This window comes from Psammomys obesus, unplaced genomic scaffold (assembly GCF_907164565.1).
Source record: "Psammomys obesus unplaced genomic scaffold, mPsaObe1.curated_primary_1811, whole genome shotgun sequence".
Taxonomy (NCBI): domain Eukaryota; kingdom Metazoa; phylum Chordata; class Mammalia; order Rodentia; family Muridae; genus Psammomys; species Psammomys obesus.
The window spans coordinates 5,631,867-5,651,800 of NW_026596046.1; the positions used below are offsets into that span (position 1 = coordinate 5,631,867).

At 46.8% G+C, this 19,934-nt stretch overlaps 1 protein-coding gene across 1 annotated transcript in view; it reads left to right on the forward strand.

Annotated features, from left to right (window-relative positions):
- Positions 1-19,934, forward strand: part of Adamts17 (ADAM metallopeptidase with thrombospondin type 1 motif 17) — a 298,959-nt gene that overhangs the window by 224,083 nt on the left and 54,942 nt on the right. The window contains exons 17-19 of the mRNA XM_055623484.1: positions 3,510-3,667; positions 8,164-8,323; positions 11,202-11,337. Of these exons, the coding sequence (XP_055479459.1) occupies positions 3,510-3,667; positions 8,164-8,323; positions 11,202-11,337 (454 nt within the window). The remainder of the gene's footprint in view (positions 1-3,509; positions 3,668-8,163; positions 8,324-11,201; positions 11,338-19,934) is intronic.

Consider the following 19,934-nt stretch of genomic DNA (forward strand, 5'->3'; position numbering starts at 1 on the left):
CCTCTATCCCAGCCACAGTGACTGTCACCCTCCACCTCCTTCCTGTGACTTCTGCCCATCTCTCACCCCATTTCCCTAAGCCAGACCTGTAGGAAAAGATAGCCATCACCTTCCACATGCTCCCTTGCTTTCCTGCCCGAGGGGATCTTCTTGACACAGTGGCCTCCGAGAGTCAGGAGTCCGGGCCCCAGCTCTGGGTTTGCCACACACTCCTGCAAGCTGCTGCTTTTTCCAGCTGCCATAGCTAAATTCATGGTCTTTTGTCCAGGAAACGGTCTCCAGTTAGCTGTCTGTGTCATCCCCCACTTACACAGCCAAGGCCACGCATGTGCCTCTATCATGGAGCATATGAAACACTCTGTTGTCTGTCTCTCCTGCAAACTTTGAGTTTCCTGAGAACAGTAGTGCTCTGTCCTCAGCCCCCTGCCAGGAAACACTCAGAAGAGAGGAGAGGCTGGCAGAGGCACCCTGCTGTTCCATGGGCATCCTCAAGTCATTCTTTGTTAGAGGACTCTGGCCCGTCAAAAAAAAAAAAATTTTTTTTTTTGTCCTGAAATTTCCCCCAGCCCACACTGATTCCTCAAACCAAGTATGTATGAGCATATGCAATCCCCAAACCTCCAGTGACACTGGAAGACAAAGACTGTCTCTGTCACCTTCACCTGAAGATGATATGCCAAGGGTGTGGGGCTTGGACGGTGTGCGGTGGTCTACTGAGTTCGGCTCTCATTGCTGCAGCTTTAAAGCTGAATGTCTCTTGGCAAGTTACCTAACCTCCCTGTGCTTCCATTTTCTACATGAGAAAAGTAATTCCAAGAGCTGCTGGGAAGGTTAACAGGTTAACTGGGAAGAGCACATGAATTGGTGCTTCTTAAACCGAGGTTTTGCAGAACTCCTGTTAGGAGAGGGAAACCCGTGATCTCATCTCCTTTTCAGTAGCCGGAAACTTTCAATCACCATTGAATGTCCCCCACAAAATAGATTCTGTTCCAGGTGGCAGAGTGTTCTCTTCCCTAGCCTCTCCCTGGAGCCCAGGAATCCTCTAGTTCCTATGTGCAGCCTCCCTGCGACATGCTTCTTACCAGTATGTTAGACAGCGCCCTGCCTGTTCCCCTGGGTGGCTGCACAGTCAACACGCCCCAGCTTATTTCCCCACCGAATTTGCCGGGACTGTGGTATCACACAGACCAGGGAGCTGAGGCCACCCCCGCCCCATGTGCTACAGCTGCCTGTCTGAGCAGACCTCAGCCTCAGGCTCCTCAGCCGGCATGGCCAACAGACTCAGCTTCCAGGGACCCCTCTGCGTCACTATGTCCAAAACCGGTGGTGAGTTGTTTTTGTTGTTGTTGTTGTTTTGTTTTGTTTTGTTTTTAGTTGCTAGTTTCAGCAGGCAGATAGTAGGAAATGGAACGGACTCTGAATATGTTGACTGTAAACTTGGGCCCCAGAGTGACATGGAGAAGTCTGGGCTGTTAGGACTCTTGGCTGTGTGCCGAGAGTGCATGGGAGTTTGATTTTGGAGAGTTCCCTTAAGATGTACTGTCACCTGCCATCTAAGTACCAAGTAGATCCTGTTGTTGTTTTTTTGTTTTGTTTTGTTTTGTTTTGTTTTGTTTATGCAGTGAGTGATTTTCTCTAAATAGCAACAATAACAAAAGCAAAGGAGGGTTCTCCTAAGCAAGAAGGCCATAGGACCTCAGTCTGTGCCTCAGGAGGCAGCAAGGCATGACTGTCCTGACCCCCACCCCTCCATAAGGTTTGCATCAGAGGTATAAGTTAGAGAGTGTGGGGCCTGGAATGCTCAGAGCTCAGCTTTACCCCATCCCGGCAGCTGCCAACTGTTGTCACCTCATCTGTGAGTAGCCAGGGTTTTTACGAGTCAGTGTGTAACACAAAAGCATTCATTCCTAAAGGAATATCCGCTTTCCCAGTGTCAGGGTGTCAGATCCTAGGGGGGTACTGGAGTCACAATGCCCTTCCAAAGGCTCTGAGAGGGGACAGTGAAGTTGATGTTAACATTTTTTCTTCATGGCTCAATAATGTTCCATTTTGTGTACGTACTGTCCCATTCATCTATAAAGCAGCACCCGGGCTGATTCCACCTCTCTGTGTGCTGATGTCATTTCCTGTGGATATGTACCAGAATGGGGAAGCCAGGTCCTGTGCTGGAGCTATACTTTTCCTACGAATCTCCCATAGCAGCCAGAGGAAAGTACACTCCACCCACAGCATGCATGCTTTGCTCTTGGTCCTGGCCACCATTTGCTAATTATTGTTTTATTCATGAGGACATTCTGACTAGGGTGAGATTGTTTTACTTTTCCCCCGGTGACATGATAGTGAGGAATTTGAATTGGAAGGATTTCTTTTTTTTAATATTTGTAAGCCATTTGTATCTCATTTTTAAAAGAGGTGTCAACCTGGGAAGAGTGCTAAGATCAATGTAAACCCTGTCTACAAATGAGGGGAAGGGGTCTAGAAAGATAATACAGAGGTTAAAAGCGCTTATTCTTCTTGTAGAGGCCCCTGGTTCAATTCCTCACTCCTATGCAGTGGCTCAAAACCAGCTGTGACTCCATTCCTGGCAGTCTAGTGCTCTCTTCTGACCTCTGCAGGCTTGGTCTACACATCTTGCACATGAACTCGCACAGGAACATGCACATGGGTATAAAAAAATAGAAATTAAGAGGTAAATAAAGCATCATTTAAGGTGCTAGGGATGTAGCTCAAGTGGTACAGTGCTTGCCTGGCATGCAGGAAGCCCTGGGTTCAAGCCCCAGCACTGTATAAACTGGGCACCTACAACCAGGAAGATCAGAACGTCAAGGTCACTCGGCTACATAGGAGGTTAGAGGAAAACTAGGCTAGAGATGTTGTTGGTCACTTGGCCATCTTTGGCCTGTCCTTGGCAGCAAAGAGGCTGGAACTGCAGGAGATGGTGTGATGTGCAATAAACTAGACACAGAAAGACAAGTATGTCCTCTCATATGCAGAGTGTAGAATAGTGGTTATCAGTATGTGTTCTATACACACATTCAACTCACACTGATTTCCAAAATGGCACAACTAATGCCTGTTGTTGTTTTGTGATAAATCTCAAATGAATGGATGAGTTTTGCCAAAGCTCCAAGACATGTTTTGTGGCCTTGAATATACCAACCAAGAACTCATTCATCAGGCAAGAAGCCATCTACTGCCATCAGCTTGGACCAGATCCTAACATTCCCATCCTCTGGCCTCTCTCCCAGTCCCACTACAGGAATCAGTAGTGAGATAGACAGCTGTCTTGGAGTATGTACCATCAGCCCTCACAGTTCTTCCTCCTGTGATCAGGAGAAGTTTGCTTTCTCTGAGCGAGCCTTCTGTCCTTGGTGTCCAGAGAATACAGCCCCCTCGCTGCAGGCACCTGCTGGCCCTCATGGAGGTCTCAGACTCAGGCGGGACCCCCAGATTCCCTCTGAGGACAGGCTAGATGGCATTGATTTTCTGATGTTCAATTTCCTTTCTAGCTCTCAAAGACTCCAGTAAGAGGTCCATCAACAGCGACTGGAAGATTGAACTCCCTGGAGAGTTCCAGATTGCAGGCACGACTGTCCGCTATGTGAGAAGAGGCCTATGGGAGAAGTTTTCAGCCAAGGGACCCACCACAGTACCACTGCATTTGATGGTAAATACTGGCCCTGCTCCTTTGCTTAAACTGATATCTCAGTTGGCTTATTAGAGTCTTGTTCCCCAGGACCTGCGTGGAAAGGGATGCCTCTGGTTCCTGGAGGTTTGCAAAGCTCCCTGCTACTGAGGCTTTTCTCTCTTTTTTTATTATCTTCATTTATTCATTTACTTGGGTATACACATATGTGTAATGTGTTTGTATGTTCTGTGTATGTGGGTGTACAAATGTGCATTCTAGTACACATTTGTGCACATGTGTGTAGATGCCAAAGGTCAGGTGCCAATGTCTTTTCTTAGTTGCTGTCTATGTTTATGTTTTGAGGCAGGGTCTCTCACTCAGTCTGAAGCTCTTCAATTTGGCTAGGCTGGCTGGCCAGTAAACTGTGTCAGTCCCCTTATCTCTGGCCCAACATACAGTTCTGGTATTACACACTTGAGATGCTATGCCCGGCGTGGTTCTGAGGATCCAAACTCAGATCCTTGTGTTTCTGTAGCATGCAAATCACTGGCTGTGCCATCTCCCCGGCCCGCTGCACCATCTCCCCAGCCCATGCCCTCTGTCTTCATCTTATTCCTTCCACCTTGAGGTTTCTCCCCAGAATCTCCTGGCTCCTTACTGACTGGCACCTATCTTCCTCTAAAGAAGATGATTCCAAGAAGGGAATCACAGTCACATGAGTGGCAGCGAGGGAGAAACAGCCAACACCATTAAGTAGAGGGTCATTGTCAGTGAGAGTTTCCATAGTGTAGACAAAACACTATGACAAAAAAAAAAAAAAAAGCAGCTGGGGAGGAAAGGGTTTGCTTGGCTTATGTCTCCAGAGGGATAGTCCACTGAGGAAAGACAAGGCAGGAATCTAGTGAGGTGGAAAAGTGGAAGCAAGAACTGGAGCACAGGCCATGGAGGGGTGCTGTTTACTGTCTTGTTCCTCAAGGTTAGCTCAGCCTGTTTGTTGATTTATTTATTTATTTATTTATTTATTTATTCACTTTATGTCCTCATTGCAGCCCCCTTCCTCTCTTCCCAGTGACCCCGCCTTGTTCCTGGCTCCCTCAATCATTTCCCCAACTTTTCCATAGGACTCCCTAAGCTCTGTCTAATGTTTGCCTTGGGTCTCTGTATCTGTTTCCATCAGCCACTGTTTCCATCTCTCAGAGGAGTTATGGTAGGCTCTTGTCTACAAGCCTAGCAGAGTAACATTAATTGTGTCATGGATTGGTTCTCTTCCATGGGATGGGTATCAACAGCCAGTCTTTGGTTGGCCCTTCTTTCAGTCTTGGCTCCATCGTTTTCCCTGCATATCTTGTAGGCAGGACAAATTTTGTGGGTGGGGTGGTGGCCTTATCCCTCCACTGGAAGTCCTGCCTGGGCTCAGCCTGCTTTTTTAGCACCCAGGATGGCCCGCCCTTTGATGGTCTAACTGACACTGGACTGTGTCCTCTCACATCAGTCACTGATTAAGAAAATGGCCAACAGCCCTATCTTATGGAGGCATTTTCTCAATTGAGGTTCCCATCTCTCAAGTTTATATAAAACTAGCCAGCCCAGCTCTGCCCCAAATATGTTTTTGATCAGATGGCAGCATGCATAGAGCTACCCCATAGCTGAGATGCCCCTTTTGGAAGGGAACTGTGGAAGTGAAGTGTGGTCTGGTACCACTCAGGTTGGCCAGATTCTGCTTATAGCCAGCTCTGGAGAGTCGGGAAAGAATCAGATTCCATCTTCTGCTTATTCCCCAGGTGGTTTTCAGTGACCTGTATACTCGGGCTAGCCAGGATGTCAGTGCTAGGTTATTTCCGTGTCTGCTGCTCAGAGACGGTCACAGTATCCAAGTCCTCCAGGGGAAGTCATGCCAAGGTTTCCTTCTCAGGGTCTGAGCAGACTAATGGACTATTTATGACAACACCCCATTCTGGGAAATATTGTAAGGGTGTTGGAGACTGAGCACAGGCCTTGTACACGCCAGGTGAAGCTCGTTGATCCTGATCCCCTGAAAGGCAGGGTTTCTGACATCGTGTGCATATGTCATCAAAGCATGCATTGTCCCAAGTTCCTGCCAGCCTCTGAAGTTCCCCACCTCGAATTGATTGTGCTCACCCCTGAAGATGAGCTAACACTCAGAAGGTTCTCTGGCCACCGCCGACTGTGGGTGTTGAGTGTAGCCTGATGAGGGCGCTGACCCCGTTGGAGTTTCTGCTGAGCTGAAAGCCAGCCAGCGTCCACGTGTGCCAGAAACATCTTGGGTCTCTGCCAGCGATTCCACTGTAGATCATTTCTGCAAGTAGATCTCGGGAACCCAGGGACCTTCCCCAGAGCCATTTCTCCAGGATGAGATGTTTCCCAGGCAAAGCCTTTGAAACAACCCCCCCACAACTATTCTGAGTTCAAAGCGAAATATCCAGAGGGGCACAGAGAGGAGGGTAGAGACAGAATGAGGCCCTGAGGCCCGTGCAGAAACATCAGCAGCTAGTGTGCGAGTTCGCCTTCTCCAATAAGCACTGAGGTGTGCATGGGACCAAGAGCTCTTATAACCTGATGTGTCTTCAGCCCCGTGAAGCACGTACACAGCCTAGAGCTGTTCAGGCCATAACAGAAGTCAGTATATCTCGCAGGCAATTAATAGGTAACAGCTTTGTCTCTTGAAATGTGTTCTTTATGCAACATCGCTTCAAAGTTCCTTTGCCTCTGCATAGCAAGCTACGGCCCACACACTGGGGTGTGCACACTGCTTTAACAAAAGATACACGGGAGTCCTAGAGATCAGTATTTGAAACCAATTAATAATCATATAGTAATCATACATGGCTATGAAATTGGTTTCATATGGGGCCTCCCTTTGCTGGTCAGTCTCATTCCCACAGTGAGATAATAAAGATCTCTTGTAAAGACTAGCTTTCCTGCACTTAGTTTTGGAAGGTTGTTTTGTTGTTGCTGTTGTTTTGAGTTTTAGCAGGAGGCATTTCTCCAATTGCGTGACTGCAGGTCTATTGACTGGGGGAGTAGAAATCTATTGGGTCTCCTTCTAGAGCCCTGCCCTCATCCCGCAACCCAGGATTGAAGGCCCAGGAAGCCTTGGGACAATTCTCTCCTCTGATCTTACACTTCCGTCCTGGTCTGTCCAGCCCATGCAGGTGTGCTGTGTACTCTGCCTTTAGCTCCTGCCTGCCCCTCCGCTCTCCCAGATCTCTGGGACTGGAAATGAACTTGCTAGCTGCTTAGTCACAGAAATACTCACTGGTCTACAACCGGGTCCATCTCCCGCGGAAAAGCCTGCTTTCCTTCATTGTGTCTATATTATGTTTAAAGCAAGTTGGGCACCTAGTGGTCTTTCCATGATTTTCCCCAGGCAAAGCACAGGCCCTTCCATTCTGAACCCTCACTAGGATTTCAGAGGCATGGTACCCAAGCAGCAGCATGGCCCCCACAGACAAAACCTGCATCTCCATCTACCCTTTGTGTTCAGCCATGAGCTAGGCCTCTGCCCTCCAACAGACATAGCCATCAATCTGGCTCCATGGCAGTACCAAGATCCAGACATGCTCAGTGTCCCCAAAACAGGTTCCCCCAGGTTCCTCTGCCATTGGCTGTATCTTTCTCTTGAGCCCAACTTAACCCTGAATATACTTACTGCAATGCAACAATGGCTCCGAATGATGGCCACACCATCTGGAGGACAGAGTTTATCATCTTTAATGTCTCCATACCTGCGAAAAGCACCGTGGCCAAAAGCAGCTTGGGGAGAAAAGGGCTTATTTCATCATCTTGCACTTCCAGATCTATCACTGAGGGAACTCAAGCAAGTGAGGAACCAGGAAGCAGGAACTGAAGCAGAAGCCAGGGAACAATATTGCTTACTGGCTTGTGCCTCATGGCTCGCTCAGCCTTCCTTCTCAAAGCAACAAGAGGTGGCAGCACCCATAGTAATCTGTGCCCTTCCACAACAGTCATCAATCAAGAAAACATCACCACAGGCTTGCTGATGGGGGATTCTGGTGTGGGCATTTTCTCTACTGAGGTTTCTTCCCGAATGCCTCCGGCTTCTGTCAAGTTGACATAAACTAGCCAGCATAGTGCTTATGCTCAAAGAAATAGTTTAGCACTTCTCTCAAATCTCTTTCTAGGAAGAAGCAGTGTGTTTGTGTCTTCCTCATCTGTAAGTGCAGCCCTGTGGGCGAGTTGGTGAGAATGTGTAATTGCTCTTTCTCTTGACGTGTCTATGATGCAGAGAAATACCACAAACAGCCACGCCATTCATCACCTGCCCCGAATTCCTCAATTAAACAGGTCTTCTGTGGAATAGAAAAGAACAGACCTCGCCGATGATAAGTGGGTTCACCCCGTATACCCAGCAAGTCCCTAAGGAACCTGAAGCTGAGATAAAGGGACACCCCTAATTTTAACCTGCTTTGACCTTCAGAGAAGCAGCCACCCACATTCAACCTTCTATGGGTGCTCGCTCCATCTCAGTGAGGCCTCCCTTTCCATGGCTCCAGGTGCTGCTGTTCCATGACCAGAACTACGGAATCCATTATGAATACACCATCCCTGTGAACCAAAGTGCTGAGAATCAGAGCGAGCCTGCCAAGCCACAGGATGCTCTGTTCCTCTGGACCCACAGCGGCTGGGAAGGGTGCAGCGTGCAGTGCGGAGGAGGTAAGGTGGGGTAGGAGAGGTGGGGTGCAGTTTTGGTGAAGAAATACTGAGTTCAGGGCCCTCTGCACCAGTACACACCGTTTGGAAATAGAGGGTCTGTGCTTCCACAGGGACTTAAGCCCTGAAGATCTCAACAGAACAAGTGGCCAAGCCTTGCCAGTTCCCGCAGCACTTCTTGGCCTGGGCTTTGGACCTAGCAGTAGAGATTTGCAAATTGGATGACAACATGGTAGATATGAAAAAAAAAAAATTCGCCCTGGGAATAATTGAATAATGCAAGACCTCCAACTTGGTAGAACGGCACCAGGTGAGGACCTCAGCCATCCCCAAGGACCCTGTCATCTTTGCCGTAGTCACCTTTTCCTGGGTGCAAAGAGAAGTAAGTCCTCTGAGTTAAGCAGAACACGCACCAAATGAGTCTTGATTCCACATCTCTGCCCAACCTCAGCAGACAACCTACCCCTCTAAATATGATAACTGCCTCCTCACTCTGGAGACTGCAGGTGAGCCAAAGGGACCCACACACTACAAGGACCTATATTAGCAAAGGTGGCGTGTTCACTAGTAGGCCAGTAATAAAGAGCACTAGTAAGCTACCCCTATAAAGAAATCCTCACTTTGTGCCAGCAACTGTCATTCAACTCAGTGGGTCTCGCAAAAACAGACATTCATATTAGGAAAGGGCTTATCAGGGAGAAGGGTTTCAGCAAGGGATGAGGGTAAGAGAAGGCAACAGAGGTGAAAATGACTAAAATTCAATATATACACCTATGGAGCCATCAGAGAACAAAATGAAGAAATGCAAGTTTTAACAAGGAACAGCAGAAAACTGCATCAGGGGGAGGGGTACAGTAAAGAAACAGCCAGCATGACCACTCCATGATATGGGAATTTTATTTTATTTAATTTTTTATTTTTTTTTTAGAGATAAGAGAGAATGTCCAGAGGCATGTAGAAGAGTCCAGCGCAGAGAGAGAATGAAGTAGACTGGACATGGCCTGGGCTAGGGCTAGGGAAATGGGGGAGCAAGAGAGAATAGTGGAGATTGTGTGTGGAGAGAGAGAGAGAGAGAGAGAGAGAGAGAGAGAGAGAAACAGAGACAGAGCATAGCAAGAGAAAGTAAGAGACAGTAAGTTCGAGAAAGAGGAAAGAGATACCTCTAGGTCAGCGACATTTGTCACCCCAATAAGGCTGTCAGGAAGGTCATCAGAGATGACACAAAGGATACTAGGTAAGACTAAGTTAGGATAAAGGCTTGACCAGGACCCTGAATGCCTACCCAGAGAGTGGGTGGCAAGCTAGAACCCAGGTGCAGCCCCAGCCATCCCTGCTCTTGAGTAGCTTGACCGCTAAGATGATGTCAAATATGCAGCTTGTACAGCATTGTTTAACATTTAAGGGGCTCATCCCATTGTTCGTGGGGAGATCAGAGCCAGGATGTAATCAAGTCTTTCAATGCCTTCCGGTGCATCTCAGCCAGCTGCTCACACTAAATGGTGTACATGTCTTTCCTCTGCAAACTGTGGCAGTTGACACCACTTCCAGGTGGCACCATCATCCCCCAGCTCCTACACCTTTTCCAGGACATCTCTTGTCCTGGGGCCTTCAGCTGCCCCCTGGGAGGAGGGGCCCCACCTCCCACTTTAGGGACCCATGCATGTATCTCTAACTGTGACCAGACGTTCCCATGTCTCCCTACTGTGGACCAAGCCCAGCGAGGGGAGCCACAGCAGGCTGTGCTCCGCTAGGGCTCTGAGCTGCCCAGCCACTGCTGTCTTGGTGCAGTCCCTCTGTGACAGCAATGACTTCCAGCTCTGTAGTAGTCAGGTCTGCTGCCTATGCTGAAAGGCTATATTCAACAGCTCTTTGCTTTCATATTCACACATGACTACATTTGTGGGCCTAAGGCTAGATAGTGGCTTGAGACTCCCCATTTTTTAGTTGTACCTATGTGACAAATTCCTCAGACAACAGAGCCTATGAAGAATTCTGGGGCTAGATAGTTAAATACTTGACTCCCTGTTCATCTTTTATGGTCGCTCTCCTTAATCCAATGACTCCAATACAGTAACGAGATGTCATCGTTAACATATCCTCAAGCCGAGGGAGGTGAAGCAAGCTGGCCCATAGGGGAGACCTGAGATACAGAGGTATGGTGGCCAGCTGTTGATACAGTGGTCACAGTGATACTCGGTGAAAAAGCCAAGAGGCACCCAGACAGCTGGTTCCAGAGACCACCCTCCTAACCACTATCACCCGGCCTCCCTGCCAAAGCTGTAGCCATCAGATTGAGAGCTCATAGGGCACACTCAAAGAAAGGCTCCTGAGTTTGCAAAGCTGCCCAAGAGCACGTGGCACTGTGGCTTCGGCAATGCTCGGCTAAGTTAAGAGCTGGCCGCCTGCCAGAGTGAAGCAAGCTCATGTGCCTGTCAACCCAGCCACCTCGCTCCTCTCGAGAAGCAAGCCATAACAAACCAGCAACTAGCCACACTATCGCTGAAGGCTGGAATACAGGTGTTCAGCTGGGACCAGATCTCCAGAGACTTTAAATCACAAACACGCAGATCGAAGACTGGCAATTTCTGGTGGAAATGGAAGCCCCAAGTCAAGGTGTTGGCCTCAGCAACTCCCGAGCCGTCCAAGGACACGGCTGAGCCAAGGTCCTGCTGCTCAGATTGTTCTGGTGTCTCACCTGCTCCCTAGCATGCTGCTATGATTTAAGCCCCCATCCCTAAACATGCAGCTCTCCCTCTTTGTCGAGAGATGTGGTCACTCATTGATCAGCAGTTGCACCCAAACTGCCCTCCATACGCATGAGCAAATGGCTCACTGAGTATGTGAAGCTATAACCTCTCAGCCCCTGTGGTTTGGCTTCCAGGAGAACGCAGGACCATCGTCTCATGCACACGGATTGTTAACAAGACCACGACCCTGGTGAATGACAGTGAGTGCCCCCAAGCAAGCCGCCCGGAGCCCCAGGTCCGAAGGTGCAACTCACATGCGTGCCAGTCCCGGTAAGTGGCTGTATTTCGTGGCTTGGAGACACCAGCATGCTGGGTGTCACTACCTCCCATGAGGGGGTGGCAGGCAATACACAGTCAGCACCACAGAAACCAGCCTTTGCCGTATTCTGATCATGTGGCTAGTGATTGATTGATTGATTGATTGATTGATTGATTGATTGATTTTTACTTGCTTGAAATAGTCCTGTTACTTGAGAGCGGGGCGGGGGGGGGGGGACATTCTGAGACCTACCTACCTAGACAACAGAATGTTTGCTACACAAATAGGCCGATATATGTTGTCGTTCATTGTTCCTGGTACATGAACAAAACAGAGCATTAATTTAAGCATTACAACACGGATACAACCAGTAGACGCAGGGTGGGTCGGCTGGTGCTGTTCTAACACGGACATCCCTACAGTGACCAATACTTGTAAAGCGGAGTGCATTCTAAAACAACAGTAATCACGACAGAGTAAGGTTATGAACCAGTAAGTTGTTACTGCTGATTACCATTGTCAATAGTGTGACCTGTAGTATGTGCTGGGGCCTGGGAAATGGCTTCCTGGGAAAAGGGCAGTCATGAGGACCTGAGTTTGCGTCCTTAGCAATCATGTAAAAGATGGGAACATCTGTGTATGTCTGTAAACTCAGAGCTAGAGGGATATGTGGAGACAGGTGGATACCCAAGACTGGATACCCAGTCTAGCCAGTTGGTGAGCTTCAGGTTCGCCAAGATACGGTGTCTCAAAATAAAATGCAGTAAAGTGATATGGAGAGATGCCCAACATTGACCTCTGACCTCCTCATGCGCATGCATACGCAAGCACAGCACATGCACATCTGCATACACTCGTATATCCCGCCCCTCTCTCACGATAGGGAGTGTGACAACACAGTAGACTTGTTTCCACGAGCGTTGCGGAAAGCAGGATGCATTGCACTGTGACATGCCAGAGGTGACGGGAGTTTGTCAGCCCCATGGAATCTTGCAGCACCGCTGCGGCCTGTGTGCTGTGCTACTGACGGAAGCACCGTGAGACGGAGCTGTTCAGAACTTCTGTCTAAGCCAGAACCCTAACGGAAATACGCTGCCCTAGCCGGAGAGCAGCTTCCAGGTCATCGCGGACAACCTCTCACAGAAAAACGTTGCCGCGAGCACACACGTTCACTGGCATCCGCTGACTCCCCTAAATCACTTGTCTTGGAGGAAAAGGAAATTAGCTCTAGAATTTTAGTGTCTAAGAGTAAGTGTCCACAGGGGTTAATGGCTGTGTTTGACCCGTTGCCCCGAGTGCTTGTTGTTTGGAAACCATCTGGATGCCTCTTCCAGATCTAGCTGAAATGTGACATGGCTGTGCTGCCATGCGCCATGTGGTAAAGTCTGGGGTTCTCAGCTGGGATGAACTGTGTGAAGTGGGCTCACCAGTTGCACGCGTTTCTAGCTGCTTCCTCGGGACCGAGCGTGGTCCTCCTCAGCAACTCTAATGCACTGTGTGATATTACCCTCTGCCTTTCTTTCTGCCCCAGGTTGAGCAAAGAGTTTTTGCTATGCAGCCCTGCCCGTCATGTCAAGTCATCAAGCCAAGGCACAGTTACCTTTGCTAATGAGGCTTTGCTTTTTGCTGTGGAGTCTTATGGGTCTTTAAAGCTCTGTTTGTACAACTTGCCTGATAAAGGACTCTTTCCACATGTTTGGCTTTTGTACCAACCTCCGTCCGTTGCTTAGTTAAACTGTTGGTTTTTTTTTTTTTTAATTAAGTGTGTGTGTGTGTGTGTGTGTGTGTGTGTGTGTGTGTGTCCATGGCACATGAGTGGAGGTTAAAGAACAACTTTCCAGAGTTGATCTCTTTCCACCATGTGGGCCCTGGGTCTCTAATGCAGGTTGTCAGGTTTTGCCCAGGCACCCTTACTTGCTGAGCCATCGTCACATCATCACAGCTTTTTGTTAAAATTCTTGGCACAGGCTTAGGAAGAGAGGAGAAGGAAGAGCAAGCAGGTGCTATCCCTTATGTTGAATTTGCATGAGAATGAGAGCCTACTTTCACACCGAAGGCTTTAAGGGAGGACTCCTTCAGAAAGTCTGCAAGGTGGTTAGTTTTGAACGTCCACTCGCCACAACCTAGAATCACTGAGAAAAGATCTTCAGTTGAGAAATTACTTAGATTCGGTTGGCCTGTGGGCATGTCTGTGGGGGGTTGTCTTGATTGTTCATGGAGACGGGAATAACCCACACTGATATGGGCAGCCCCATTTTATGTACTGGATCCTGAACTATACAAGAGTGAAAAACACTGGGAGAGGCCAAGGAGCTTGGGTGCATTCACCTTCCTCTGCACTTGACTGTGCATGTGAGCTGCTTGAGGCCCTGGTGACCTGGAATTGTGAGCCAAAAAAGCCCCTCTAGTGTGCATTTTGAAGATTGGCAGCCATCCTTCAAGCCCATCCATCAGCCTCTCACTCACTTGTAGGGCCAAAGAAGGAAGATTTAACAAATGTAAAAACTCAGTGGTCAGGCCCGGCAGCAGTAGCGAGAGCCTTTAATCCCAGCCCTCGGGAAGCAGAGGCAGGCAGAACTCGGAGTTAGTAGGCCAGCCTGGTCTACAGAGAGAGTTCCAGGACAGCCAGGGCTTCGCAGAGAAACCCTGTCTCAGAAAAACTAAACAAAACCAACTCAGTGATCAGGCAGGTGACAGTCTCTCTTCCTGAAACCAAGGACTGGCTATCCCTGAAAGAATGAGCAGAAAATAGTGTAAGGGGATCATTCATGACGCAGGGGTCAAGATAGGCTCAAAAGAAAAAACCAAACCTTGTTGATGCTTTCATGAATTGCATTTTCCAATCAATGTTTACAAACTACTCTAACATCTAAATTTTTTAAATTATGTGCAGAAAACATTTACTCGGTCAGTACCCCTCCCCCATGGCTCATGGCACCCCTGTGGAACACTAAGAAATGGGGCTTAGAAACTGCCAGTCGAAGAGTTTACATTTTGTAATGATGGAGCAGCAGATAGCAAAGACCTCTGGAGAAAATGCAAAATTCAACTGTTTGAAAGCCAGAATGCAGACAGTACTTGGAGTAGAAGCTATGAGCGGGAGACCAGAGTGGCTCCATGTTGAGTTTCCACTGTGACAGGTTGTCACTACATGGACGTTGTACTAGTTACCTGTGGCAGAGCATCTGACAAGAGCAGCTTTCAAGTTGCTGCAGCTCATGGCCTCAGAGGGTTTGCAGGTGCCGCAGCTAGTGTAGGGAGCATGGCGGTGAAGCTCAGCTCATGGTAGGGGCCGTTTCACTGACCCTGTTGTCTTTTGTCAGTTTTGGAATGTTTGTTTGTTAATGCTAGGGACCAAGCCTAGGGTCCCACACATGTTTATAGCTCTACCCCTGAGCTATAGCTCCGGCCCTAGAATATACTAATGAAATGGAATATCCCTCTGTCTCTCTTCACTGTTCCCATGGCTACTGGAAAATTCAAATGACAAGTAGGGCTTGTTTGACATTGATCAGTGATTGTATGACATTGATAATGTTCTGGATATGATTGGAAATTAGTAGTCTCACAGAGAAACAGGTCCAGACTCAAGAGAGAAGAAAAGATTTGACTCAAAAGAAAAGGATATTTTTTTTATTCTTCAGCTTTCTAACAGTTTCTGTAACTCAAAGATAAAATCTAATACAAATGAACACGTATAGAAACCTGTTTTATGAACTCTATCCCTCTATGCTGTTTTTAATATAATGTTTTTATTAATTTTTCAAGAATTTCATACATGCATACAATGCATTGTGCTAATATTTATGCCTATGCCTCCCCCTAAGTTTTTTCAGATCAACCCCCCCTCCCAATATCATATCCTTTTCTTTTTTTTTTTTTTTTTTAAATAACCTATGAATTCCAATTTGTACTGCCTATGTACTCATGGAGCTTGGTCAGCCTCCCAGAGGCTGGCCCCTTAGAGACCCCCCCCCCCCAGAGAGCATCAGCTGTCTGCTGCTCCTCAGTTAGGGGTCGGGAGTTCAACGGCCCCTCCCTGCTCCCTGCCAGAATGTTTACTAATGCAGGCAACCATTGCTGCCAGAGTTCATGAGTGTAGCAATCCCGTCATGTTCAGAAGACACTGGTTCAAGCTGGTTCTTCCCAACCTCCGGCTCTTACGCTCTTTCTACCTCCTCTTTCATGACGGTTCCTGAGCCTTGGTGGGGAAGGGATGTGAGGCAGAGGCCCCATTTGTGGCTGAGCAGACACTTTCTCTCTGTTGAGTTTAGCCCATGGTAGATCGCTGGCCCTGCTGCCCACCGCTACTTACTCTGACCACTGAGGTGCTGGAACCTCATTCGCTAATTCACACCCACGCTCTGAAAGGCCAGTCTCAGAATTTTTTTTTTCTCAGTATGTAATGGAGGACACATTATTAGGCTGAATTAGTACTTGCCTGCCCGACCATCTCCTGAGCATCTGGCACAGCGATACTCACTTTCTGCAACATTCCTGCTTCAACAATGATCATCAACCCTCTTCCAGTTCACCAGGCACTTTCTGAGTGCCCGGGGGACTTAGAAAGAGGAAAGGCAGACAAAGCCTCCGTGTGACTGTAACTTGACAGACAGGCATTTTAAGCCTCCCCTCCGCTCTTTTTTCTCAATCCCCCTCTCTCCCAGTCTCTTTCTGACTATAAAGCCAACACAAAGATTGAGTGGAACTTCCATAAACAGAAGAGAAAATGAACTTGAGAAAAGACAAACCAACACCTGGGATTCTCTAGAGGGCTCACAAAGGAAATACGTTGGCTGGTCCACGCTGGCTTTGTTTGTTTGTTATTTCGTTTATTCTGAACCACCTGACACTTTAATGTTGTTTAAGATAAGACATGAACATGACTTGCCACCAGCCAGCAGACAGTGCTTACTGTTTAACTCAAGAAATGTGTCTGATGATAGAATTTGAAAGTCTTCCCAATCCTAGCAAGATCTGTATGCATACGAATGCATTCACAGCTTACTGTGTGCATACACAAGTATGGCACACCACATGTAAACGTGTATATAGCGCGCATGTTACATTTGAACAGGAACATTTGGACTACTGCATAATGCAGTCTAGTTGCCGTAAGAACCTGGAGTGGAGAACCTGGCCTCAGAAATTGAGGACTAGTCAAAGAAAGATCTGACACAAGTGAAACCTGCCTTTGTGTGTGACAGGTGGAACGTGGAGTCCTGTAGAACCTAGAGAACAACTGTCTGTTGGAACGGGCTGGGCATAACTGGAAGACAGAGCCAATGACCCAGAAGGATAGCCTAGGAACTAATGGTGTGAACTTTATTAACGAAGCTAAAAAAGAACCTGCTGTTGAGCCTGGCAACTCGAAAGACCCTTTTTGTTATTTTTACTCTTTGACCTTTAGAACAACATAGATATTTGTCTTTTTTTCCCTGGCATTTTCCTTTTTCTCCTGCTCTCTTAATGCTCTTCGACCTTCTTTTTCCACTGAGTTCCCGACAGTTTCCTTTGCCTTCCCAACTGCACGCCATTAGCACCTCTTTACTCTGAGCCGGGACCTGGCTCTGTGGATGGCTCTCCCAGCCCCTGCCATAACCATATGGAATCTGGAATCTGCCACAGAACAAATGGCTCCTCTCCAGCATCTTCCACACCAACACAAATATCGGCAAAGCTGGCCCCACCATTGGCAAGAGAGGCAGAAATCGCAGATTGGATCAGCTGTTATGAGTGTGGCCGGCAGCCTTCGCTTTGCTGACCACAGTCTGCGGGAAGAGAACCCTGTCATTGGCATCAAAAGAGTGATACTGTATGCCAGCCCTAGAGACCCAGCCACAGACAGCACAGTGGGCTCCACTTGGAGCCCAGAACTCATGCATTACCAGATTTAACATTTTTGCAGCCTTTTAGAGCTTATTAGCCACTTGAAAAGCTATTCCAAGTTATTAGATATTTCCCTATAGCATTTATGATTTGAACCTCTTCCCAGGCAGGACATGTTGTACTGTGCATTGAATTAGGGTGATTCAGAAAAGAACATTCAGCAACTTACTTGCAATTGGATTGAATAGTCATCTGCACAGGAGGGTGTTTGGTTTTTAAATTTGTGTTCCTTCCTCAATTACCTTAACCAGCCTAGCCTTGTTTTTGGTTAAAAGTGAATGGAATACCACAGCTTCTTACTAACTAAAGTATGTCCTGCGTGTGTGCATGTACACGCATACAGAAGTTTGAATTTCACGCATCTTAAGCCACAGGTACAATTTCAAAAGATGCTTTGTTTAATCTGGTCCTTGCTACTTCAAACCTTCAAAGATTTATCCTGCTTTTTTTTTTTTTCTGAAACAAAATCAATTGATGTAGTTGCTGGACCATTGGTCTACACTAGGCCCCAGTGATGTGTGAAGGGTAAGGATGAATCTTCATTAGTTGTACACTGGAGCATTTTTCAGGCACTAACCAGATTCCAGGGCCTTCTCACTCATATTCTAACTAAATGGTGGAGTTTTGAAACCTTTTCCTCATTTATCAACATTAGGAAATCACAAGACAGAGGAAGAAAAGGTAACTCCAGAGCTGCTTTGATTGCCTGAGTATATCCCTACTTTCATTATTACGGACAACAAGTGAATTCCCAGACACCAGTTTCATAGGTAACCAGTTCCTCCTGTTAGGAAATGACTGTCTTATAAACTCTGCAACATATCAAAGAGGCCCTTCTCTTTCCCTGCCCTGTCCAAGTAATAAAATGGAGTACTTGATATTTCCCCTTTAACATTTATGTAATGGTTTCAGGAAAGAAAAAAATGCTGGGCAATGTGAAATGTAGTCTCAGGTATTCATCAAGCATAAACAGATGAGAGAAGCCTTCCATTGCTACTCCACCCACTGAGATATGGATGGGGAGACCCAGCCCTCAACAGGAGCCCAAGTTCTGAAGGCATACATACGAAAAACAGCATGTCACTGGCTTTCTGTTCCTTTGTTACAATGTGGTCCATCTGAAGTGAATGGGAAATGTATGTTCTCCGGGCCCCAGGAGAAACATCAGAGAGTAGAATAAATGCTCTGTCATGAAGAAGATGATGGAAGGTTCTCTAAATGGCAGGCTTGCTGGAGAAGTTTCAGAAACAAATGGATGTGCACAACCGTCTGCTTCTTAGGGGATCTAATGAGTTTCCTTAAGTTCTGTGCTGGACAACTCTCTTAAAGCAATGGTCAACAGATACGGAATGATGGTTCTTTTCTCCTTAAAAATGCATATTTATATCGCCAGGCAATGAAAATAAAGGCATGATGCACACAGAAGCAACAGTAGCAAAGTATCTAGATTTCTTGTCCTGCTGCTCTGATAGGATCCCCAGACAAACACAGTGTAAGGGAGGAAGCTTTATTCCGGCTCACAGTTCAAGGGCACAGCCTGTCATGGTGGAAAAGTCAGTGTAGCAGCAGCTGCTCGCAGCACCGTCAGTCAGAAAGCAGAGTGGAATGAAGGCTGGTGTTCAGCTTGCTGTTTTCATCTTATTCAATTCAGATTTCCTGTCCAGGGAATAAGTCTTAAGATCAGCCTTTCCACATCAGTTAACAAAATCCAGATAATCCCTCACAGACATTCTCAGAAGATAACCTTAATTTAGAGAGTCTCTCCCAGGTGTGCACAAAGGCATTCCTCCTAGGAAAGTCCAGGTTGTGTTCACAGGTAACACTATCGCAGAAAGCATGGATGCTTTGCTAACAGACTTATAGATTTTCAAAACATGTTGAGTTGGGCAATGAAGCTCAGTGGTAGGGCATTTACCTAGCATATACAAAGCCATGAGTGCAATTCCTAAGGTTAAAAAAAAATGGTAGTAGAGGTGGAAATATTTTGTAATGATAATGGGTGTATCTTTCAAGAAGATATAACAATTATAAAATGTATGCACTTAGCCACAAAGCCCTAGAGAAAACATGACAGAAATAAAGGGAGAGATGGAATTTAATAGTATTAGGAGAGCCTTCTGCACCCAATTTCAACAGTGGATTTGAAAAAAGTAGGTAAAAGATTATAAACAGAAGACTTGAACAATCCTATAAACCAATAAAACTTAGCAGACATCTGTAAAAGAGTCTACCCAGCAAAATAGAACATGGTAAATTCTCAGACCACAGTGGAATGAAATTAGAAATCAATAAGAGAAAGAAGGTTAGAGAATTCACAAATACATGGAAATTAAATGATATGCTTCCTAAACAAACAATAGGATAAAGGGAAATTACAAGAGGGACCTTGGTTTTGAGATGATAAAACTGATGGCATTGCATGCCAAAACTTAGAAAATGTGGTAAAACAGTCCTTAAGAAAATTCCTAGTTTATCTAGGTGCCTGTAATTTCAGCATTCAGGAGACAGAGGCAGGTAGATCTCTGTGAGTTCGAGGCCAACTTTGTCTACAAAGCCAAGGCTATACAAAGAAATCATGTCTCAAAAAACCAAGATAGATAGATAGACAGACAGACAGATACATACATACATACATACATACATAGACAGACAGACAGACAGACAGACAGACAGATAGATAGATAGATAGATAGATAGATAGATAGATAGATAGATAGAT